The 21,947-nt window shown below is 46.7% G+C and overlaps 2 protein-coding genes and 1 long non-coding RNA gene across 4 annotated transcripts; 2 read left to right on the top strand and 1 right to left on the bottom strand.

Annotated features, from left to right (window-relative positions):
• Positions 1-107: 107 nt before the first annotated feature.
• kiaa0930 lies at positions 108-12,759 on the top strand. Of its 2 annotated transcripts, none has more exons than XM_086146432.1 (11): positions 108-343; positions 1,221-1,610; positions 4,351-4,496; positions 6,085-6,189; positions 6,278-6,355; positions 6,433-6,534; positions 6,677-6,817; positions 7,572-7,760; positions 8,460-8,619; positions 8,863-9,018; positions 9,986-12,759. In XM_086146432.1, the coding sequence occupies exons 2-11, from the start codon at positions 1,478-1,480 to the stop codon at positions 10,024-10,026; spliced, it is 1,251 nt and encodes a 416-aa protein (XP_086002558.1). In that variant the 5' UTR covers positions 108-343; positions 1,221-1,477; the 3' UTR covers positions 10,027-12,759. The 2 variants fall into 2 exon arrangements, with proteins under 2 accessions (XP_086002558.1, XP_086002559.1); XM_086146433.1 differs by having other exon boundaries at positions 108-609.
• nup50 (nucleoporin 50) lies at positions 12,456-17,741 on the bottom strand. Its single transcript, XM_086146430.1, has 7 exons — positions 17,609-17,741; positions 17,253-17,336; positions 16,827-17,022; positions 15,483-16,127; positions 14,821-14,905; positions 14,464-14,582; positions 12,456-13,338 (listed from the first exon to the last, which is right to left on the bottom strand). Exons 1-7 carry the CDS (start codon positions 17,675-17,677, stop codon positions 13,139-13,141), a joined length of 1,398 nt encoding a protein of 465 aa, XP_086002556.1. The 5' UTR covers positions 17,678-17,741; the 3' UTR covers positions 12,456-13,138.
• LOC147233834 (uncharacterized) lies at positions 13,988-19,588 on the top strand. The gene is made up of 4 exons (XR_015106133.1): positions 13,988-14,153; positions 17,226-17,371; positions 17,637-17,744; positions 18,158-19,588. It is a non-coding gene; the product is annotated as an uncharacterized LOC147233834 (long non-coding RNA).
• The last annotated feature ends 2,359 nt before the right edge of the window (positions 19,589-21,947 follow it).

The raw sequence follows: 21,947 nt of genomic DNA, 5'->3' as shown, positions 1-21,947 counted from the left end.
CACCCTTTGTCTCCAACAAAGGGTGCGCTCGTTTCCATCACCGACTTCTCCCGGCGGGGCGGGGCGGCGCCGCGGACCAGCCTCCGCCGCGCTGCCCCACACTTCCGCTGACAGTGTTCCTGTCGCCATGGCAACAAGCCAGACGTACTCTCTTGCGACACAGCCTGACCAGTCGTATTTTTTTCATGTGTTAACACCTGTTCGGGCGCTTTAAGCTCACAATGTTCTTCGCGGTAAACCGATATCCGCCTTCGGACGATGTCCTGACGACTCCTGGTGGATTTTCTACTTGATTCTGGTGCTTTTTTTTGAGGGGAAACAGCGGGACAAAGCGGCGGAGACAGTAAGTGCCTCCCCTTAGCCGCTAGCTGCTAGCCGGTAGCAGCTAGCAGCTAGCCGTCCGGTGCACGGCGGCGGCTCCCCGGGGCTTCAAGCGGGACGTCCGCACGGAACACGCTGTTCCTCCGCGACCTTTCCTTTATTTATTAACTTCACCTCCCCACCCCCCGATACACCGGCCGGGCGGGGACACAGACAGGGGCGGGTTTGATTCCAGAGCCGCGAAGTACCGGAGGTGAGCGGAGACCCAACAGGTCACTGCAGAATAAGGTTTGTCTCACTGCGACCAAAACTGAAATTAAAACGCGCCTTTAACTTATCATTATTATTATCATTAATATTTTTGTTATTATTCTTATTAATATCTATGTCAAATTACGATGATATGACCTTTAACCTTATGATTTTAAATCTCATCACCGTTTTTTTTTTGGAAGGAGATGGCTAGCTAGAAAAAAAAGGATAAACTTTTCCGCCTTGGACTCAAGTACGACGACCAAGTAGGTCAAAAAGAAATTAAAATGTGAGCAAAAGTGACCAGTCACTTATTGACTTTGTCAAAATTTTTAATTTTTGTTTCAATATTTAGTCCTAAGTTCGCTTTTTCATGACTAGTGTCAGTTAGATTTATAAAACCTAAAACAATTAATACCAACAAATTGAGGGGAAAAAATGGTTAAGAATCAGCAAAAGTTTAAAAAACAATCCCCTGTGTTTCCTGCTTTTTTAATGCGATCCGCGAAAGTGAAATTCCTACCTGTGCGCGCTCCCGTCGAGGCGCGCTCCCGACCACCACCTCGGCAACGCATGACGCGCACGCGCACGCGCACGCGCACCCCGTCCCGGCGTGCGGCCCCTTTAAGAGCCTCGTGTTGTTACAGGAAGTGCGAGGGGTGTTTCCAGCTGATCGGTCCTCCCGGAGCCTCCCGCACGTCCCCGGGCACCGGAGCCCCGCAGCCCGGTACCGAACCACCGGACCACCGCCTACCCATCCGGCCTCTCCCCGGCGTTCCCAGCGGGCGCCCCCCGGGATCGGAGGGAAGGAGGCGCGGAAGATCCGGGGTTCCCGCCCCGCTCGTCGCCGTGAACCGGGCGGTCGGTAGCTGTCGGGCCGGACTGTCATGGTCCCGGCGCGGAGATGGCGTCCGTACCCGGTTTGCGCCCAGCGGAGCAGGAGAACGGGGACCTGGACGGGTCCCTGCAGCAGATGCTGAAGGCCATCGCCGACGAACGGAGCCGATTGAGCGTCCGCCAGGAGATGAGCGGGATCGGTGAGACCCCGGTTTGTCTAAATACCGAATATAGTTCCGTTTTTTTCCCCCAAACACTTGACTTTTTTTCCCGTTCCGTCCCTTCACACAAATAACAACAACCTCCATCTTTATCAAACTTAGTTTTCTGATGTTTCTCCAACGTTCACACAACTTCACACCCGCAGAAGAGAAGACGTTTCGCCCCGAAATCAAATTCAATCCCAGTTTTAAACGGAGAATCCCGACTTTTGGAAGCTTAATGGTCTTTTATTTTCTATTCCTGCTCTTATTCCTAGCCTCTATTATACCACCTCCTGTTTTTTGCCCTCATTTTTCCCCAAATTCCCCCATAAACCGAGCCCCTGCAGTGCTTTTCTATTCTTTATTTAGTTTATTTTTAGTTTTTTAACAGAACCACATGTCCTTTCACAACAAAACTTCCCTCGCTTTCATCATGGTAATCAGCCTCCAAACGATCGATCGATCCAACAGTCCATTCAGTTCCAACACTAGGTCAATTGATCAATCAATCAATCACTTCAATCAAGTGAGGCATCAGGCACGTGATGTGCTTTATTTACATTTCCGTGGAGCGCCACCCTGTGGCTCAAGCTGTTACTACGTATGTGTGTGTGTGTGTGTGTGTGTGTGTGTGTGTGTGTGTGTGTGTGTGTGAGATAAGAGTACAAGAACTGGGTGTGTTCAAAGCACTGGGTGGTAGGTCTTCTGGATCTCACATGCTAAACTTTGCACAAGATCTGTAGATGATCCTTCCCACGTTTGTAGGAGGTCACATGACAGGAAAGGGGAAACATTGAGCTACGCTTGGTAGATCTGTAGATGACAGATCTGCAGACATGGATCCAGAGATGACGAGAGATCTGTAGATGTGGAGATGATTCATCTAGAGATGATGGATCTGAGGACATACTGTAGATGCAGTGTGTTTGTGGTCTGATGGAGCTGTTTCACGGTGGAGGTGAAGCTTCTCAGAGACGGGTAATAACACTGACAATTAGGGAAGCTGTGATATTGTGTGTGTGTGAGGCAGGAGGACACACAGCAGGACACACACCATCTGCCTTGTCCCTTCTGTAGATCATTGTTCATCCACCAACCTACAAACTGTCCAGCCTTTACTAACTTTCCCTGTTTTCTTATTTCTATTGATTTCCTTCTAATTAATTTGACTCAAAAACATTTTAGTTCCGGGTGTCCCGGTGGTCTAGATGGTTCCGGTTTCTGACCCGGTGGTGGACTGGGTTCCCTCCAGGTTCCCCGTCTTCCTCCCACAGTCCAAAACAGTCAGCAGTTGTCACAGCTGTGATCCGACCTGTGTTTTTTTTTTTTTTCTCCTTTCGAAGCGCTCAGTGTCAAGCGTCTTCGCTCTAACGTGCGTTTTAAAGCAAATTTGGTTGAGCGGTTTGAGGGTCAGAGGACGGGGCCGGGATCAGGACCGGGGCCAGGCCAGAGCCTCGTCCTCCAGGCGACCCGCTTCATGGATTTTTAAAAAACGTGCAGCTAAAAATAAACCAGGCTGAGCTTCTGCCGCTGGTGTTCAGCTTGCAGAGTCCGTGCCCAGACGAGCGTGCCCGACCGGTACCGACGTCCGACTTTGTCCTCTGAGTCATCCACCCATATTTGGCTGGCAAACTTTCAAAAAGTTTTTTTTTTTTTTCCCCCCAATAGAGTGATAAATAGACAAAAATTCATAGTGGCATTGATGGCGAAAAAAGAAAAAAAATAGCTCACATGAAAAATTTTAAAAGTCTTTTGAAATGAAAAATTGAGGAAGAAATCTGTAGATCGGCATTGATTTATTCATTTTTTTGTATCAATTTCACAGGTCGAAATGAAACAATCCCTGTTTAACAAGTAAATTCTCAATAAAGGAAGTAGAAATTAACAGGAAGTGAAAGAAACAGGAAGTCAAGACTGTCTGCCATGTCATCCTTCCCGGTTGCCTGGCAACAGACGGCAGGTAGCAGAGCGACCTGGTGTCGGAGAGAGCTTGGCACATCCGTGTGTGTTTGTGTCTGTGGTTTTGTATAAAATGTAATTGAACATTACTCATTTTTCAAAATAAAATTCACGTGACTCAAAATGATAAGAGCGATGATCGATCGGGACTTTGATTCCTGATTAGTTTTCTAGAAAATATTTGCTCTCCTCTGTGTTGTTTTCATTCTTTATCTGATTATTTGTGACCAGAGAATCTCTGATGTCATGTGACGTTTGCAGTTTTATTTTTATTTCTGGTGATTTCTGCTCCTTTCTTAAAAAGACCTCTTTCTCCTTTTACATCTTTTATTTCTTTTCCGTTTATTTATCTTCTTGTGTCCCTCCTATTTTTTTTTTAATTTCATGACACAGAGCTTTAAAGAAGAATAATCGCAAGGGGAAAAAAAAATTTAAATTAAATTGAAAGACATAATAAAATTGTAAATGACCCAATTTATTGAGCAAAAAATTTTAAAGCCGTTTCAAGCAGCGATGATAAATTTAATGTAATAACTACGCGTTCAATCTAAAATGTTCAAAGGGAAAAAAGGTAATTTATTATAATAATAATCACATGCCATCAAAGCTTGGATTATATTAACGTTGATTCATGTGCAAAAAATGTGAAAATACGATAAAATGAAATACATTTAAATTATCTATGATGTAATCACCTCACTGTTAAGCTGATAGTTCAGTGGTCGGCTGGTTCATTATCACACTGTGGTGTGTGTGTGTGTGTGTGTGTGTGTGACAGGTTGCTTCAAGGATGACCGGATTGTGTTCTGGACCTGGATGTTCTCCACCTACTTCATGGAGAAATGTGCGCCCCGTCAGGACGACATGCTCTTCTACGTCCGCAGGAAGCTGGCCTACACCGGCGACGGCGCCGAAGGCAGGAAGGTGGGCTGCCGACACACAAACCTTCACGCAACGTCGGGAAAAAACAAAAAACAAACAACCTGTCAACACCTGCTGAATATTTAAAAACCTCTGAATAAAAAAAAAAAAGAGCTAGAATTGGGGTCAAAGGTTACACTTGGCACAGTGTAAGATGTGGCAGGATTTTTTTAAACTTAGATGGGTTATTTATATTACATATCATTTATGCTTCAACATTTAATTTTGTTATTTTGTTTTCCTTCTTATTATCTGAAAATATTTTAAATATATATATATATATATATATATGTGTGTGTGTGTGTATGTATACATATTTGTGTTTGTATATATATACATACATATATACATATACACACGTATATATATATATATACGTATATTTATATATGTGTATGTGGATCCATGTGTGAGGTTTTTTTTTTTCCAACTCTTTCATCTCATTTTATATCACAGATTTTTCTATGCTACAAGTTTTTACAGTATAAATAAATATATGTTTATATAATAATTATTTAAAATGATTTTATGGTGAAATAAGCTTTTTCTATGGGCTCTGATTGTCTCAGAGAGCGTAGCATCATTCTCCGTATCTCCTGCGCATAGCATGCATTCAGTATCTCGCCTTGTCCATTTCACAGTGATGTGCGATTGCTACTTGTGGTGTAACTCTGTGCAGTGTTGGGTGCATGTTAATTATATAGTAAATGTTTATAAAAGTATGGGAAAGGTTAATTAGTGTGTGGGGAAGGTCATAAATCTTTCAATTCTATATAATGATAGAATAAAAATATGGCCACTACTTTATGTACAGGACTGTCTCAGAAAATTAGAATATTGTGATAAAGTTCTTTATCTTCTGTAATGTAATTACAAAAACAAAAATGTCAACTGACATTACAAATCAACTGAAATATTGCAAGCCTTTTATTATTTTAATATTGCTGATTATGACTTACATCTTAAGAAAACTCAAAAATCCTATCTCAAAATATTAGAATATCATGAAAAGGTAATTGTTGTTTTTTTTAATTGCATTACAGAAGATAAAAAACTTTATCACAATATCCTAATTGTCTGAGACAATCCTGTATATCGCAGCTGGCTCTGAGGTGTAACCCTGCGATAAATGAGAGACTAGTGATTGTGAGTGAGTGTGTGTGTGTGTGAGTGACTCTGTGTGTGTGTGTGTGTGTGTGTGTGTGTGTGTGTGTGTGTGTGTGTGTGTGTGTGTGTGTGTGTGTGTGTGTGTGTGTGTGTGTGTGTACACATATATTTAAAGGCTGAAGTCCAAGGGAGGAAGCAGAGCTCCCCCTGCTGGGTGTCAGTGGGAGCGAGACAGGGCCCTTGCAGGAGCATCCACTCTGCTTTTAACATTCGACTAAGAGTCACATGAGCTTAACCACTGTCTGCACACACATACACACACACACACACACTATCACCATAGCAACCACTCTGGCTCTGAATACCTTTATGAGTGAAATGAATTCAGGCAGCGAAGGAGTCACCCATTCCACTGAACCATCATCACTTCTGACACTGTGTATGTGTGTGTGTGTGTGTGTGTCTGTGTGTGTGTGTGTTTCAGGTGGAGGTGGAGGTGTACCGCAGAGACTCTAAGAAGCTCCCTGGTCTGGGCGACCCAGACATCGACTGGGAGGAGAGCGTTTACCTCAACCTGATCCTACAGAAGGTCAGCAATCACATGACCCCTGTCCTCCTAGGGAAATGATGTGCTTGCACGCTAACGCTGCTTGTTTCTGTCTCGACAACGTAAACAGCTGGACTACGTGGTGACCTGCGCTGTCTGCACGCGCTCAGACGCAGGAGACATCCACATCCACAAGAAGAAATGTCAGGTAAGCGTTGCGCGACAGCGGCGGCGAGGCCTCGGCATCTCCAGTGTCATCTGACTTCCTGTCCTCTGCTTCTGCAGGAGGTGTTTGCGTCTCCAAGCAAACACGCCATGGACAGCAAAGGGGAGGAGTCCAAGATGAGCTACCCGAACATCTTCTTCATGATTGACAACTTCGAGGAGGTAACAGTTTACTTTGGAAACAAGTGGTGTTTCCCTCCAGGAGGAACATCTTTGTTCCAGAACTTCAGAGTCGTTAACATTATTCTTCTGCTTTAAAAAACAGGGAGGTGAATTCACATTGTGTGTGTTTGTGTGTGTGCAGGTGTTCAGTGATATGACAGTGGGGGAGGGGGAAATGGTGTGTGTGGAGCTGGTGGCCAGCGACAAGAGCAACACCTTCCAGGGCGTCATCTTCCAGGGCTCCATTCGCTATGAGGCGCTGAAGAAAGTTTACGACAACCGGGTGAGAACCAGCCACGGTTTCCATGTTTGGTGTTAAGCAGGGGCAAAGTGGACATTAGCAATGGTAATGTTGTTACAGTTATGATGCTAAAACTGTGAGTGTTGATGCTAAGTCTGTGAGAGGGATGATGCTAACACTGTGAGAGTGATAATGCTAACGCCAGACAAACACGGTGACCGATGATGCTAGCACTGAAACATGTTAAAGCTGTCACACGGATGATGCTAACACTGAGAGTAATGATGCTAATGTGTTTAGACTGAGGATGCTGATGCTGCGACACTTATGATGCTAATGCTAGACAAACACTATGACACTGATGATGCTAATGCTGAGAGAGTGATAATGCTATTGTCAGACGAACACTGTGATACTGCTAATGCTATCGCAGGTGATGTTGATGCTCTGAGTGATGATCCAAGTACAAAGTGATTATGCAAATGGAGTGAGACTGACGATGCTAATGCTGTTAGAGTGATGATGCTAACTGTGTGAGAGTGATGATGCTAATGTCAGACAAACGCTGCAACACTGCTGATGCTAAAGCTATAACAGGTGATGCTGACACTGTGAGTGATGATGCTAACTGCCTCATAGATGATACTAACACCAATAGTGATTATGCAAACACAGAGGATGCTAATGCAGGGAGAGTGATGATGCTAACCCTGTGACAGTGATGAATCTAATGCTGTGACAGTAATAATGCTAACGTCGGACAGACACTGATGATGCCAACATCGTGTGCCTGCAGGTGAGCGTGGCGGCGAAGATGGCCCAGCGCATGTCCTTCGGCTTCTACAAGTACAACAACATGGAGTTTGTGAGGATGAAGGGGCCGCAGGGCAAAGGCCACGCCGAGATGGCGGTCAGCAGAGTCCCGACCGGAGACACGTCACCTTGCGGCACCGAGGAGGACCAGGTGTCGCCCCTGCATGAGCGGGTAAGGAAACCCCGTGCAGGGAGTTAAATACATAAAACCTATCTGCAAAAATGAGCAATATGTTTCCTTCAACACATAATAAATGACTGAAATGTCACAGTGAGGCGTCAGGATGTTTGGAAAAGAAACCAACTGTATTAAGGTTTTAACCAAGAGGAAACAAAGAAAAGCAGCAGAAAAGGGTTAACAGCAATATACTTTATAGTCAGTGTCGTAATAAGACAGCGATAAATAACAAAGAAAAAGACAATTATTAAACCACAGCAGCTCATTTCGTCCTTCCATTTTTTTCTCCTAAATCCCCCCAAAACTAAACGTTTTTATTTGCGTAGCAAATTTTTTTCCTTGTTCATTTAACACTTAACATGCCGGACAGAAATAAAGCCGCGGGTTTTCCTCAGCCAATCCAAAAGGGGTCCCTGAATGCATCGCCTGTGTTGTGATGAAATATTGAAAAGTCGGGCGACTGGAAAAACGAGGTCACCATCAATATTTAATGCACTCTGTCGACCTGATGAAGAGGACGAGTAGGAGAAGGAGGGTGTGTGGATATTTTATCCTATTGAAAAGAAAAAGTTTCCTGACCCGCTTTTTTTTTTTTTTTTTTTAAAGGATTAACTTCCTTCTGTTTTTTTCTCTTCAAGTAATTACTGAAGTTTTTATTTTGTTGCTTCTCCCTCTGTGTGGCTTTCATATCAGGTGACGTCCTTCAGCACGCCGCCGACACCTGAGAGGAACCGGCCATCCTTCTTCTCGCCGTCTCTGAGGAGGAAAGTCCCCAGGAACCGGATCGCCGAGATGAAGAAATCGCACTCAGCCAATGACAGCGAGGAGTTCTTCAGGGAGGAAGACGACCAGGGTCAGTCCTCCCCGTCCCTCAGTGAGCCTCAGGGGGCGCCAGAATCCTCCTTCGTGGCTCTTTGCATTACTGGGATTTCCTGACGTCTCATTTAAACTCATCAAGTTGATCCGATCGTTGGTCAGAAAGAGGAGAAGGAATCCCTTTATTTTATCACATCCATGTCATTTACTCTTGTTTTTGAGGGTCAGTCTTTTTACTTGAAAGTGGTATCGCTGTCGTGTGTGTGTGTGTGTGTTTCAGACCTCCACACGGCTACCAACCTGCGCTCTCGCTCACTGTCTGGGACGGGACGTTCGCTGGTGGGATCGTGGCTGAAGCTGAACCGGGCCGAAGACTACTTCCTGCTTTACTCCCACCTGACCTACGTCACGCTGCCGCTGCACCGCATCACCGCAGGTGACCTTTGACCTCTTGTGTCAGCAGTCTGTGAACAGAAATCAGCGACCATGAGAAATGAACCTCAATCACTTGTCTCTTGTTTTTATGAAGATATTTTCCAGTTTGAAGTGAAGTTTGTAGCTGTAATTCCCACTGCGTCCAGTAGAGGTCGCTGTTGAGCCAAAACTAATCTAGAATTATTCTTCCCCTTTCGGCTTTTCCCCTCAGGGATCGCCATAGCGATTCAACCTTCTCCATCAAACCCTATTCTCTGTATCCTCCTCTCACACCTTCATATCCTCTCTCACTACGTCCGTAAATCTTCTCCTTGGTTTTCCTCGAGACTTCCTGCCTGGCAGCTCCAATTCCATCATCCGTCTACCAATATATTCATCTCAGTCTGGCTTCTCTGACCTTCCCTGCTACTTTGCGGTCTACTGTTGTACATCCTTCCCATTGTTATTTCTCTGTTTCGCCAACCCGGATAGATCATTCTCACCCTCCTTACTAGCCAACCGAGCATACAAGTCATCTTACGCCCTTTGTTTTGCCTTCGCTACCTCTGTCTTTACCCTACATTGTATCTCCCTGTACTCCTGTCTGTTCTCTTCAGTCCTCTCAGTATCCCACTTCTTTACTAACCGCTTTCTCTATATATATTCTAAAACCATACAACATTCCTCCTAGAATGATCGGCGTATTTCAAAGTTTCATCTCCAGGCAGTAAATCTGAGGAAGGAGCTCCAGGAGCTTCATCTTTATTTTCCCCAGACAATTTTAGATAAAGTCTCAGGGATTAAAAATATTGCACGCTGATGGAAATCTTAAGGTGGAAAGTTTGCACCAAAAAAAGCGCATAAATCACTGAAAGAACCTAAAAAAAAAAAGTTTTCTTTTAAATAATCATAAATATTTCACACCTTCTTTGAAATGTAAGACACACGATCCAATTTTTGAACAACTGATCTTTTAATCTGTGTCCCAGACATCCTGGAGGTGCGGCAGAAGCCCATCCTGATGACGTAGCGGCCCGTCGCAGCTTCACGACCAAGTGCCTCCCGAGAGCGCGGCGCCCAAAAAAAATAAAAACACCTTCCCCGCCACCACCAACCCCCCCTCAACGGCGACGCCCACCTGGAAGCAGAGTCCAACCAGCCGTCCGAGAAGTGCCTCCTTCAGTCCCGCTGCTTCCCAGGTGGTCGGACGTCTCCACGGAGATGGGCGTCAGGATCACATGACCTCAGTGTGAAAAGGCAGTCGGCCGACCGGGATGGATGTGAAGAATGTTCTTCTTCTTGTAAATATCCTGCTGCTTTCCTCACGGAGACGCCTTGATAGGTCCTCATTTTCACCCTCTCCTTTACCCACGCAAAGTGTTTTCATGCCCCGAGAGTCAACACGACCCGGTTAGTGTTCGCGAGGTCGCGGCGGGGTCACAGCCGGGTCACAACCGACCCCCCCCCCACACACACACACACACACACATCTTTAAAGGAACTGAACTAAAGCGGTGATCGGGTTCTCAGATCCGGTGAGACCAGGTTCCCTTTCTGTGGCTTCTCAGAACCAGGTCCCCGGAAGCCCGGTAAACCGAACAACGCCGCCACCCCCTCGCCGTCAGGTCAGAAGGTCGTCCCGGCGCCGACCCGTTTCAAACCCCGTCTACGATTTCCTTCTGAAGCTGCTTTTCTAAGTGATGCTCGGTTTGTTCTGACCAGAACGTAAGAACGGACCAAATCTAATCCTTCCAGAATGTCCTCTGATTGGACGGCTGTGACCCTGGCGTGATACGGCGCCATGGACCCACCTGCCTGTCACATTCTTTGAAATTTTAAGCTATCTTGACTTTTGTTTCCACGTCGGAGGAACTGGACTAGACTTGAAACAACCGAAGATCCGCAACGATCAAAAACAGAAAAAAAAAAAAAAAGGGAAGTAGTTTGTTTTTGTAAAATCCAAGGACAGGAAGCCTTAAACCATCTCAACAACCAGCAAGGTTTTTGGCGATCACGGCCGATATCCTCCTCCTCCCGGAACCAACCAAACCTGGTCCGGTTCAGAAAAAAAAAACAACCTCAGACCGCAGCTTTTGTTTTTACGCCCCCGGATCAGACTCAAACCTCACCTGAAGTTTTAGATCCCGTGGGATTAAAGGGTCGTCTCATTTAATGAACTAACAAATGTTCTAGAATCGGAGGCGGTGGTGCAGTTAATCTATTCTACAGACGTTTTAGTCGAACTTTATTCCCGTAAAAGTCAAATCTTCTCTGGATAAACATTTTCACGGTAATCCTGGAAATTTTAGGTTTTAAAAAAAAAACAACTTAAAATGTAAAGATTCGTGTCAACGGACGCCCCCTGGTGGCTTGAAGTGTCTTCTGAGGTTTTAATTTGTTTTATCAGCTGGCCAGCGCGGGGCACCAGAGTCCCACTAAGAACATCGAAACCGAATCTAAACATCAGAACCTTCAATGACATATTTCATTTAAAGGAAAACAAGATGTTAAAATCAGAAATTTTTTGCGCCAGGAGCCGCTGGTATCGTTCCTTACATTTCCTGAAAATGTTTAAAAATTGAAAACGACTTAAGGGGGAATAAAGTGCGTTTAGCAGAGATTCAATTATTGCTTGATTCTTTGAAGGATTTTAAGTATTCTGGGAAAACTATAAAACTGTATTAACTAGAGACGCTTCCTATGCTGCCGATCGCTATTTATTAACCCGATCAGATATGTTCAGTTGTTTCTACCTGCAGGAACATTGTAGATTTCAAGTGGAGCCAGAGAACCCCCGCCCTGGATCTCCTTGGGGGTCCTCAAGTGTTCAGCGGGTCTCAGTGGGTTCTGAATGTATCCCCGTCTGGCCACCGTTCACCGGAACTGCTTTTATAACCTTTGGTTTTTCCTCCCAGACCCGTTTGTTAAAAAAAAAAAAAAAAAAGACACCTGTGTTCTGACATCATCACGCTTCCATCACGGCTTTTGTACACGAGGTAACGTGCATGTTGATCAGTGTGTGCGTGTGTGTGTGTACATTTTACTGCTTTTATTTATTGAAATACACACCGAGGAACAAAGAGATGCCCCTTGACTTCTGTATCTTCTTCTAGTCTCACGACCTGAATCCGAGGACGGGAGGCTCGGAGACGGGAGGCGGTTCCGGCCGCCCCTCGATCCGAGGGTGGCGTGAAACCCAGGATCGAGGGCCTGGTGAACAAATTCAAGCTTGACCTTCACCTGGTCTTCTCACCTTAGATCCCTTAAAATCTAATCAAGTTGATTTGCAAGGAAATTCTTTCTAGAAATTTGTGCCTAAAAGTTATTTGTATGACTTAAAGGATCCCCGGGTCAGATGACAAGCCTTTGCGATCAAGCCAGGTTCCTCCAGGATGAACCTGGTGCCCCTTGTTGGTCAGATGAGTGCCGATACTTTTGAAGAACGAGCACAAACAGGTCTCTGATTTTTCCTTTTATTCCCCAATAGGGTCTTTTTTTTCCTTTTTTCTTTTTTACAAACGAGGGACAACGAAGAGCCTCGTCTCCAAGGCCAAACACAAAGGACACTTGGAAGAAAAACAAACAAAAAAAAAAAAAACAGTCCATGATGACAAAAACCGTAAAAGAACCCGTCTGTTCTGCACTTCCCTTCCACGCCGTCCGACCGAGAAGCTCTTTCAGGCTGAATCCGTTCAGGTACGAATCCCATCCGCACAATAAATACTTTCCAGGGCGGCGACGCACCAAAAAAAAAAAAGAAAAAGGATCGGGAACCCAAAGGTCATTTTAAAAAAAATTAACTTTCATCCGTAAAACCAAATTGACGGGACTGACGGGGTTTTCCCCTCCTCAGTCCTCGCGGGAGGTTAAAAGGCCGAAATCAAAAGGGTTAAACTCTGCTCGTCCGATTAAAAAGCAGCAGCAGCGAGGAATGTGGCTGCGTCCGTCCTGGAGTTTATTCAGACACGTTTCACAGTAAGACTACCAAAAATCTGGAGAGACGGGTGACGAGAGAGCAGAGTTCAGGACAGACTGAGCGAGCGTGTGTGTCTGATGTTCATGTGTGTGTGTGTGTGTGTGTGTGAGAGAGAGAGACTTGGCCTGATGAGGTTGATGCCTGGCCAGTCGTGGCAGGAGGGGCTTCAGCCTTTCTTCTCCTCCAGCGTCTTGTGCAGCTCGTCGGCGTCCTCGGCCGTCTTGACCCGGACCAGGAGTGTCACGGGGGTGCTGGGGTTCTTGTCGTCGATGGGCGGGTTGGGGACGCAGACCACCATCACGTTGTTCTTGCCGACGCGGGAGCAGGGCATGGACGCGGGAACGATGATGTTCAGCAGGATGTTTCCTGAGGAGAACCAGCACGACAACATTTACACTCAAACATCTCCAGGAGCAGCTGGCAGGGGTCGCTGGCTCCAGAGGCCCAATGGTGGAACTACATGTGAGGTATCGTGGAGGCAGATGTGTGAGAATCCTAACCAGATTCGGTCTGAGATTAGATGTCAAACTTGTTTCAGAAGCCCGGCAATGACCTTGGCGCAACCCGAAGTCCAACCGTCATTTCCATCGTGTGACCGAGCACCTTCTCACCGACTCCATGTTTGAGTGGGACTGTTGCCATGGAGACGGGTGTACTGCAGTCAAGCACGTATTTTAGATGCATCCCCAACAGCAGATTTAAGACGAGCAGGTAGCTGAAAAGGCTCCTTTTGGGCTTTTCGGCGGATTTCACAGTGTCCTGATGGTGCTGGACGCAAAGGGTGAGGAGACGTTTACTTTGGAGAACCGGAGGAGGCGTCAGGAGCTGCTGAGCTACGAACGCTGGAGTCTGAAGGAGGTAATCCGCACAAGCAACCGAATGACTTGATCTGGGGGATTCGTGACTCCATGTTCTCAGACGTGTTCCATCGCTCCTCTGCTCCCTGGAACCCGTGACTTAACAGGTGCAGCTTTGTGTTTCCATTCAGCTCAAACATCTCCCTCCTCTCAGCCCCACCAGAGCTCCGGGAGACTGGCTCCGTCTGAGAGGGGGGGGTTGCCTTGGCAACATACGTTCTGGGAACCGCTGGACCGCAGCGAGTAAACACGAGGAGGATGAAGAGGCCTGGAAAAGGAGTCTTTCTGCAAGCAGCATCCTCAGCATTACGTGATCAGCCTTTGGTGAGATGAAATACACAAAAGCCCGAGTTTAACTGTCAAGTCAAGATGCACTTCCCCTGTTTGTCCAGCAGGTGGCGCTGTTCGCCCATGCCAGACAAAACAAAAGCCCCCACTCGCCATAGGATGTAATGTTGAAAATCCTGGATGTTCAAATCCAAATCTGACATGAGCACTGACCCTCCTCCAGATCTGTACTGATCACATTTATTGATCAGATAGGAAATGAAACACAGGAAAATGAGGTATGGGTATGAATATCATGACACAGCTGATTACGGGTTCAGAGTGTGTGTGTGTGTGTGTGTCTTACCCAGGTTCGTGTCAGCACGAATGACCATCTGAGTTTTCCCCTCCGCTGTGTTTTTGAGATGCAGCGTGCCCACGCCCTTCTCTTTGAACTCTGACTCCTTCTTGTAGAACAGTTTACACCTGCGACACACAAACACGCATTATTTGGGTTCCGACGCTCTCCCGTCGAGGTATTTGGGCTCTGCATCAGTGCCCTTCTTCTGATCTCCACTGCCTTCAGGGACAGTCAGCAAATAAACAACCGAGGGATGAAATCCACTGATCACAACAGTCCTGGGGTCGGACGCAGAGTCATGGCTGGCTAAATGTAAGCTAGGTGGCTGCAAACACCTTCGGCTCACACAGAGGAGGTTCTCACTTCTTGGAGTAGAAGGCGTCGTCCTCCTTCACCTCCTTCACCTCGGGCTTCGGCGGCTCCTCAGACTCCTCCTCTCCGTTCTCGTCTATAAAGAAACGCACGCACACTTCGTCAAGACCCTCGACGATCCAGCCGGTCCTCGAAAACCTCACACTGACCCCAGGCTGATCAATAATATGGGATATGGATTATTTCCCGATCGTTTGTTCCCCGAGCCTCCTCAGTTACAGCTTAAATAAATGTCCCCCAGCTGAGGAGGAGGAGGAGGCAGCAGCCTCAGGATGTTGTCATCATCAATCTGGACCAGAATCTGAGTAGCCGATGGCACCGGCCCACACACGCCGATCAGATATCGGCCAAAACTGATTTGGCGCTGCGGTATGGATCAAATCGATAACTGATCCTTTTAATGAGCTGATCAAAGTGAATCCTGAGCAGCGGCTGATTACATTTATCAATACGCCTCAGCCTTTATCAATAGTTCGTTAAATTGCCTCTTCGTTTTAAAAACCACCTCTGCAGCCTCCCCCTCATTAAATAGCGTTTCTAACCTCCCCCTGCAGGAGAAGGCCTGAGGAGCAGCCGCTTCGCTCCCACTTCCTGTGATCCGATTCAAACTTCCTCCTGGAAGAAAAAAAAAAAAAGACAGAAGCGTCTCTGACCTGCGGGCTGGGCGTCCTCGGCTTTCTTCGAGCTGAAGGACATGGGGGTAGATCCGAAGATTGAGCTCTGGCCCGGCGAGAAGGAGAAGCTGGGGGGCGTCGCCTTGGACCCCAGAGAGCCCAGAACCGAGCTGTCCACCTTCTGCCCGAAGTTAAACGTCACCCCGGCGGGGACCGGAGCGGCGCCCGTGCTTTTGTCCGCCGCGGCGTCTTTGCCGAAGGAAAACAAAGTTGCAGCTGCGGCGGGGGCCGTCGAGCCGCCGCCAGACGAAGAGGAAGTGGCCGGAGGAGGAGGAGGGGTGGCGGAGGCTGGCGCTTCCTTCTCCGAGCCCCCGTCGGCAGAGCCGGCGCCGTACTGCCGCTCGATGGTGGCCAGGTGGCGCTCATAATCCCTGAAGATGGGGTTGAGGTCGCACAGAGGGTTGTCGTTGACGTGCTTGGTGATCCAGTCGCGTACCGAGCAGTTGAGAGCCGTGAGCTGGCGGCTGTACTCCTTGTTACCGCAGGAGCTCTGAGCCGGACTCGGGGGGGAGCCGTTCGTCTGCTTGGCCGTGATGTCAGCGCCGGGCTGGGAGGAGGAGGAGGAGGAGGAGGAGGAGGAGGAGGAAGAGGAGGAGGAGGAGGAGGGGCCGTTGAATGTGAGACCTGAGGAGGAGGAGGGAGAGAGTGACAGCAGCTGGATGAAGCAGGGAGGAGATTCTCAGAAGACGGACCCCCACCCTCCCATCCACCCTCCCATCCACCCCCGCCCTGCACAGTGAAAGCAGCCACAAACACACACACACACGCAGATTCAGCTCCATTAGACTCCAATAGAAAAACCCACAATGGAAATTTTCAAGTCCATTTGATGGCAACGAGCAGTGGGCCAGTTATTAGAAACAACTCTTCGGACTGATGCTGCGTACACAACAACCTCTTCATCGGGGGGGTGGGGTCTCGAAAACCCCTCCGAGATACAGACGCCACTCAGATAACAGATATTTAATGGACGGTTGGATTTCTAAAGGGCTGGTTCTTAAAATGAACCGAAAGTCGTAGTAGTTGCCAACATTTTATTGTTAGCGTCCTTCCTCCCTCAGCTGGTGCTTCCAGCTCACAACCGGTCCATCATGTTCGCCCCGTCCCCTCCTACCAGCGCTCTTATTTGACACTTCCGTGCATCTCAAACAACGCGGCCCATCCAGTAGGATATTTCATCAGCCCTTCACTGACCTCCGAGCCAAACGACATATGTTCGAGAAAATATGAAGTCACTAAGTAACTGTGGGCTGAGACAATTATGGTAGCTAGTTAGCTTAGCATTCCACTTCTAACAAACTGCCGGAGACACATCATCCTCACCTGAGGCCGAGGACGCCGTGGTGGCAGGAGAGGAGAAGCCTCCAAACGCAGGTGTGCTTCCGTTGGTCAGGCCGCCGAGGCCTGTGAACCCACCGCCGTTCCCAAACCCAGAGAACGGTCCCGCGGTGGATCCTCCGCCGCTCGCCGGCGCCAGAGAAAAGCCTTTAAAACCCTTGAAGGCTCCGCCCACGTCGCCCTGAAACCCATCAATCGCATGCACTCTTGAGAATCAGCAGAGACTCCGGCACCACCGCTCACAAAATTTAACTTTTCGAAAAACGCAACATGACCCTGCATCGGAAAAGCTCTCGTTGGACCTGAACCACAACTGACCGGTGATCAGCTGTTACTTCGTTTGTTTTTAAGGCCTTCGTACTCAGGTTATAATTTGTTTTCCAGGTCAGGACCCCGTTAACTAGCTCTCACCTCCGGTCCGATGTTCCGACGCTTGGCCTTTTTGATGGCCCGGTTCTTCAGCACATCTTCGCTGGCGACGGAGAACGTCCCAGCCTGGAGGAGATGAAACATGATCCAGTTACCCTCAGGTCAGCGGGATTGTTGGAGAAGCAACTCTCAAAATACAGAGGCTTGTGGCTACCCAGCCTTCATTTAGGTTGCATGAATCACTTTTGCACACACGGCCAATTTGTAATCACTTAAAATCAACAGTTTTTAATAGCTCATTTTTAGGAGGTTGGATATTATTCTTCATTTGAAGTTTCTTACACATGGCTTTATTTTCATCTTAATGGGAACACTAGTACAACAATGTTTTGTTTCACCTCTTCTCCCTCTTCCTCCTGATCCCAGTTCCTGTCTGTCAGCTCTTTGTCAGCGATCCTCTTCGCCATCCCACCTGCTCCGCCACAAGACACTGAACACAGATGTCAGCGGGTACCGAGCACCTTCTCACACCTGGTAAGACACACACACACACAGACAAAAAAAAAAACCATGAAGTCCAGTTGATCTGAAAGTGCGGTGTCATCAGTCAGGTGCAACCTTGGCCTGCAGGCCCGACGCCTGTCTCTAAATCCAAACAAAGGGATTCTAACCTGCTGCTTGGAAACAATCTATTCTCTGTCTGCATTGGTGAGGAATGAAGAAGACGGGTGGATCAATCTCAATATAAATTCCTGGCATTTTAACCCTTTGTAAACCTGGTCAGCTCATTTCCACGCCATCCCTTCTGGGACCAGATTGACTCTGCAGGGGAGGGGAGAGAGAAATGCCCCGGATGTTTTCATGTAATATAATAGAGTATCGACTAATCAGTCTTGCTGACGCACTGATCAATAACAGTTGGATGTCACTTCTTCCTGCCTCGACAGGTCATCTGATGCAGGAAAACAGCATCCATGAGACAAAAAAGGAGGGGAAAAACCCAGATTGTTCCCCCGGTTGAACGTCAGACATGTGTTAGTCTGTGTGCGACAGCATTAGGACTTCAGATTCGGTTCTGATTTGAAGAGCAACCAGGAAGGAGTTTGGCTAACAGAAAACACCGGAACGTCGTCGACTCCCGCTTCTTAACCTCCCCTCTACGTCCAGACGGGCGTCAGCTTCTGAACTCAGCATCGACAACAAGGACATTTCCAGAGGAACCGTAAACCAAGCCGCTGGTGAGTAGCCTCCACGTTCCGGCTGCTAGCTTACCGATTGCCGGGCCCGTCTGTTAGCAGCTAGCAGCTAGCGTCCGGTCAAAAGCGTTTGTAAGCTAATGCTGCCGAGCCCCTGCTAGCTAACCATTAAACGGAATTAACGGCTATTCGGTAACGTAGGACCCGAGCTCTACCTTAGAGTGACGGGTAGTTTCACACCGCGGGTAACGTTTGGACACAGAGCGGCGTCACAGCTGAGACACTACGGAGGTTTGAACTGGTCTCTCTCACGCCGCCATTTTACACAGCCGTATATCCGCATCGGTTTACCCGCGCCGCCTTTTGACGCATGCGTGCTGGATACACGGACGATGGGAGTTGTAGTCCATAACAAGACTATGTTTTTTTCTTCACCACATTCATTTTTAAAATGGAGCAACTATGTCCAATGATGTGATAAAAATGAAGATATAAATCTATGTGACCGGAGGCCGCAAAGTCAATTTTCTTAAATTATTAATTGAAAGTCTTGGAGTGTTTTGTTGTAGTTCATGATTTTTTTTCTCATTTACCAAGAGGTTTTTCCATTGAATAATTTTGATTTAATGGATAAATGCCTTTTCTGGAGGTATAAAAAAATGATTGCAACAGGAAAAAAAAACAATATAAAGACAAACAAACTAGAAAGTCACCTGATAGCGATCTCCATCCGTGCTCCCAGTGAGTAGCCGAAGGATTAGACCGTGGAAGGGGAAGCAAAGAGGTAGAAGGCGCTTCATGTCAGATTGTGATGTCACACAGGAGAAGCAAAACACATGGAGGACGAGGAGCCCTCGCCATGTTCTGTGAAAGGGAAGTGTGAGGTCATACAAGGAAAACAGTGATGTCACACAACACAACAGCGTACGGGGGGTTATAGCAAATGTGGCCAACATTCATTTAGCATGAAATGACCTGACACTTGCCCAATATTATCAGGAAATTGGCATCTATTGAAATAAAAAAAATTATATATATATATATATATATCAGGCTGCCCTCCGATGGCCAGGAGGAGCCCCGATGGAGAGGAGAACGACAGTTCCGCTCCAAAGGGCTTGGCCGTATCTCGTGGGTTTTGTTTTGGTTCTCGTTCCAGGGTGGAAAAAAAAAAGCTAAAAAGTAAGGGAGGCTAGGGAAAGGAGGGGGGGCAGCAGATGGCCCGGGCCCTGCTCGACGCTGCCAAACAGGAACAGGTGCTGGAGAAAGTGGGAAGAGAGCCGGGGGCCGGGCGGCAGCAGGAGACCCCGACCAGCTGGCGACCACAAAAACCCTAAGACTTGGCAGGAGAAGAAACGGCGACGTGTGTGATGTGGATGCGGCGTGTGAGGCAGGGGACGTTTGAAGATTCCCACCGACATCAAACCTACCTTTCCGGTCCTGTCGTTTTACACCCTTTTTGTGTCCCGACAAGCACCCCCTATTAGGACGAAGTCAAGGCTGAAACAACGAGGAGGACAGGGAGAAATTAATATTCACCTGGAAACTCCATCCAGCCGTCAGTGGCCTCAGAGACCAGCAAGAAATATTCGAAATTACTTTAAAATACCATCAGGATTTTTGCCTTTTTTTTTGGTTGGAAATTGAAAACAATTTCAGCAAGAAATTACCTACAAAAAAAAAAAAAAAAAAAAATTATCCCCGAACACCACCAACAAGCCTGATCACGACAGGGATAAATCACAAATAAAATGACATTTTAGTCATAACTGCAATACTGTCAGGTAAACTTCTTTGAACATCCGTCCATCCATCCACTCACCTGTTCATCCTTCCATCGACCCCCTCATTCATTCACCAACGTGTTGATTCACCGGTTCATTTAAACCAGATTAGCCGGGATCAGAGACCCGACAGCCTCAAGCCGCTTCAATGGACTTTGATCGTCGAGGGTGTTAAATAGGATCGGGCCGTTAAAAGGCCCCGTCTTCTCTTCCCGCCTCCCCGTCGGCGGATTTGATGACATCATTAAGAGCTATCGCCCTTCACTTCCGCCCCGCTTTAGCTCTAATTGGCGCTCGGCAGACACAAAATGAATTGACGGGCGACGCCGACGCCAATTAGGAGCCGCAGATTAAAAGGAGGATGATGTTTGTTGATGGTTCCACATCTGTCTGACAGCTTCCCTCCAAACCAGACGCCCAGAGTCATCCCCGTCAGCAAGCGCTGACTTTCAGGGCAAAGAGCAAGAAATGAAGATTTGAGCGTGTTAAAGTGTTTATTATCATATGTAGAGCCTGGAGATGTGTTTCCCTGGACAAGGAAATCCTTCTTTTGCTGTCCACAGTGAAGCTAGATAGGTAGCAATAAATAAATAGTAAGCATATTATTGTAACAAAAAAAAAAAAAAAACAGTACATCGAACTGTAATCAGTGCATAGCAATAAATCAAGAAGTGACAAGTGAAAAATGAGGCAAAAATCTGTGTATAGTTTCAAGATTGAAAGTGTTTATGTGTTTATCGTGGTTGTTGTCATTCTGTTAGCTTTTTTTTTACCCTTGTTGTCATTCCATTCTCATCCTGTTTATTTTTATTCTCGTTGTCATTCTGTTATCTGCTCCTGTCCTTGTTATTTTCTCGTCCTTTTGATTGTCTCTTCTATTCATATTCATATTTATTGATATTGTCGTTTTTGCGCTGCTTTGACAAATGTTATCTTGTTGTCTTATATAGTCTGGAAACGTGTATCCCTGTATGATAAAATTCTTAATTTGCTGTCAACAGTCAAGCCAGATAGGTAGCAAAAAAACAAAACAATAAATAGTAAGCAAAATTATTTCACCGAAGTGCAGAGAAATGGAAATAGTATTAACTAGATGCGCAAGTTGAAAGAAAAAAGACAAATTGAAAAGTAAGCTGTTAAGGTGTCAGAAGTGCAGTGTGACATCTTAAATGTAGATGTCATAACAGAAAAAAGCTAAATAGAAGTATTTTTAAAATGCATAGAAATCAATAAGAAGTGACTTGAACACAAGGGAATAGTTAGATGAAAATCAGTACACAATCCTGTTATTATTAATAAGCAATAATGCTGCAATACCAGTTTGAGTCAGTTCTAAAATCGTATACCAGTTTGGAGGAAATGATTGTGAAATCAGCAGAAATCCTCGTCCCGCCCTCGCTCTATTCTGAGAAGTCGTTTCCAAGTTGTTGTTCTCTTCGGAGAAGTCCTCTCCAGGAAGTCGTCATGCCGTGTGGGTGGGGGCTCGAAGAAAATCTGATTAATCAACAATCGGGAATGATCAGACTGAGGTGACTGAATTTCCTATTTGACAATTGAATTAAGAACCCGATGCACCGGGGTCAGAGGTCAGAACGGTCCCCTAACAGCAGGAAGGTTTGGGTTTATTGTCTCCATGTTCTCCTGCCTGGGTTCCCTCCAGGTTCTCCATCTTCATCCCACAATCCAAAAACAATCAGTAAGTTAATTGAAGACTTAATTGTCTGTAGGTGTGAATGAGAGAGTGAACGCCTGGATGT

This window comes from Fistularia commersonii, chromosome 5 (genome assembly GCF_037954325.1).
Source record: "Fistularia commersonii isolate RoL2024-O1a breed Wild chromosome 5, RoL_Fcom_v1.0, whole genome shotgun sequence".
In the NCBI taxonomy this organism is placed as follows: Eukaryota; Metazoa; Chordata; class Actinopteri; order Syngnathiformes; family Fistulariidae; genus Fistularia; species Fistularia commersonii.
This window is presented reverse-complemented; position numbering and strand designations above follow the sequence as displayed.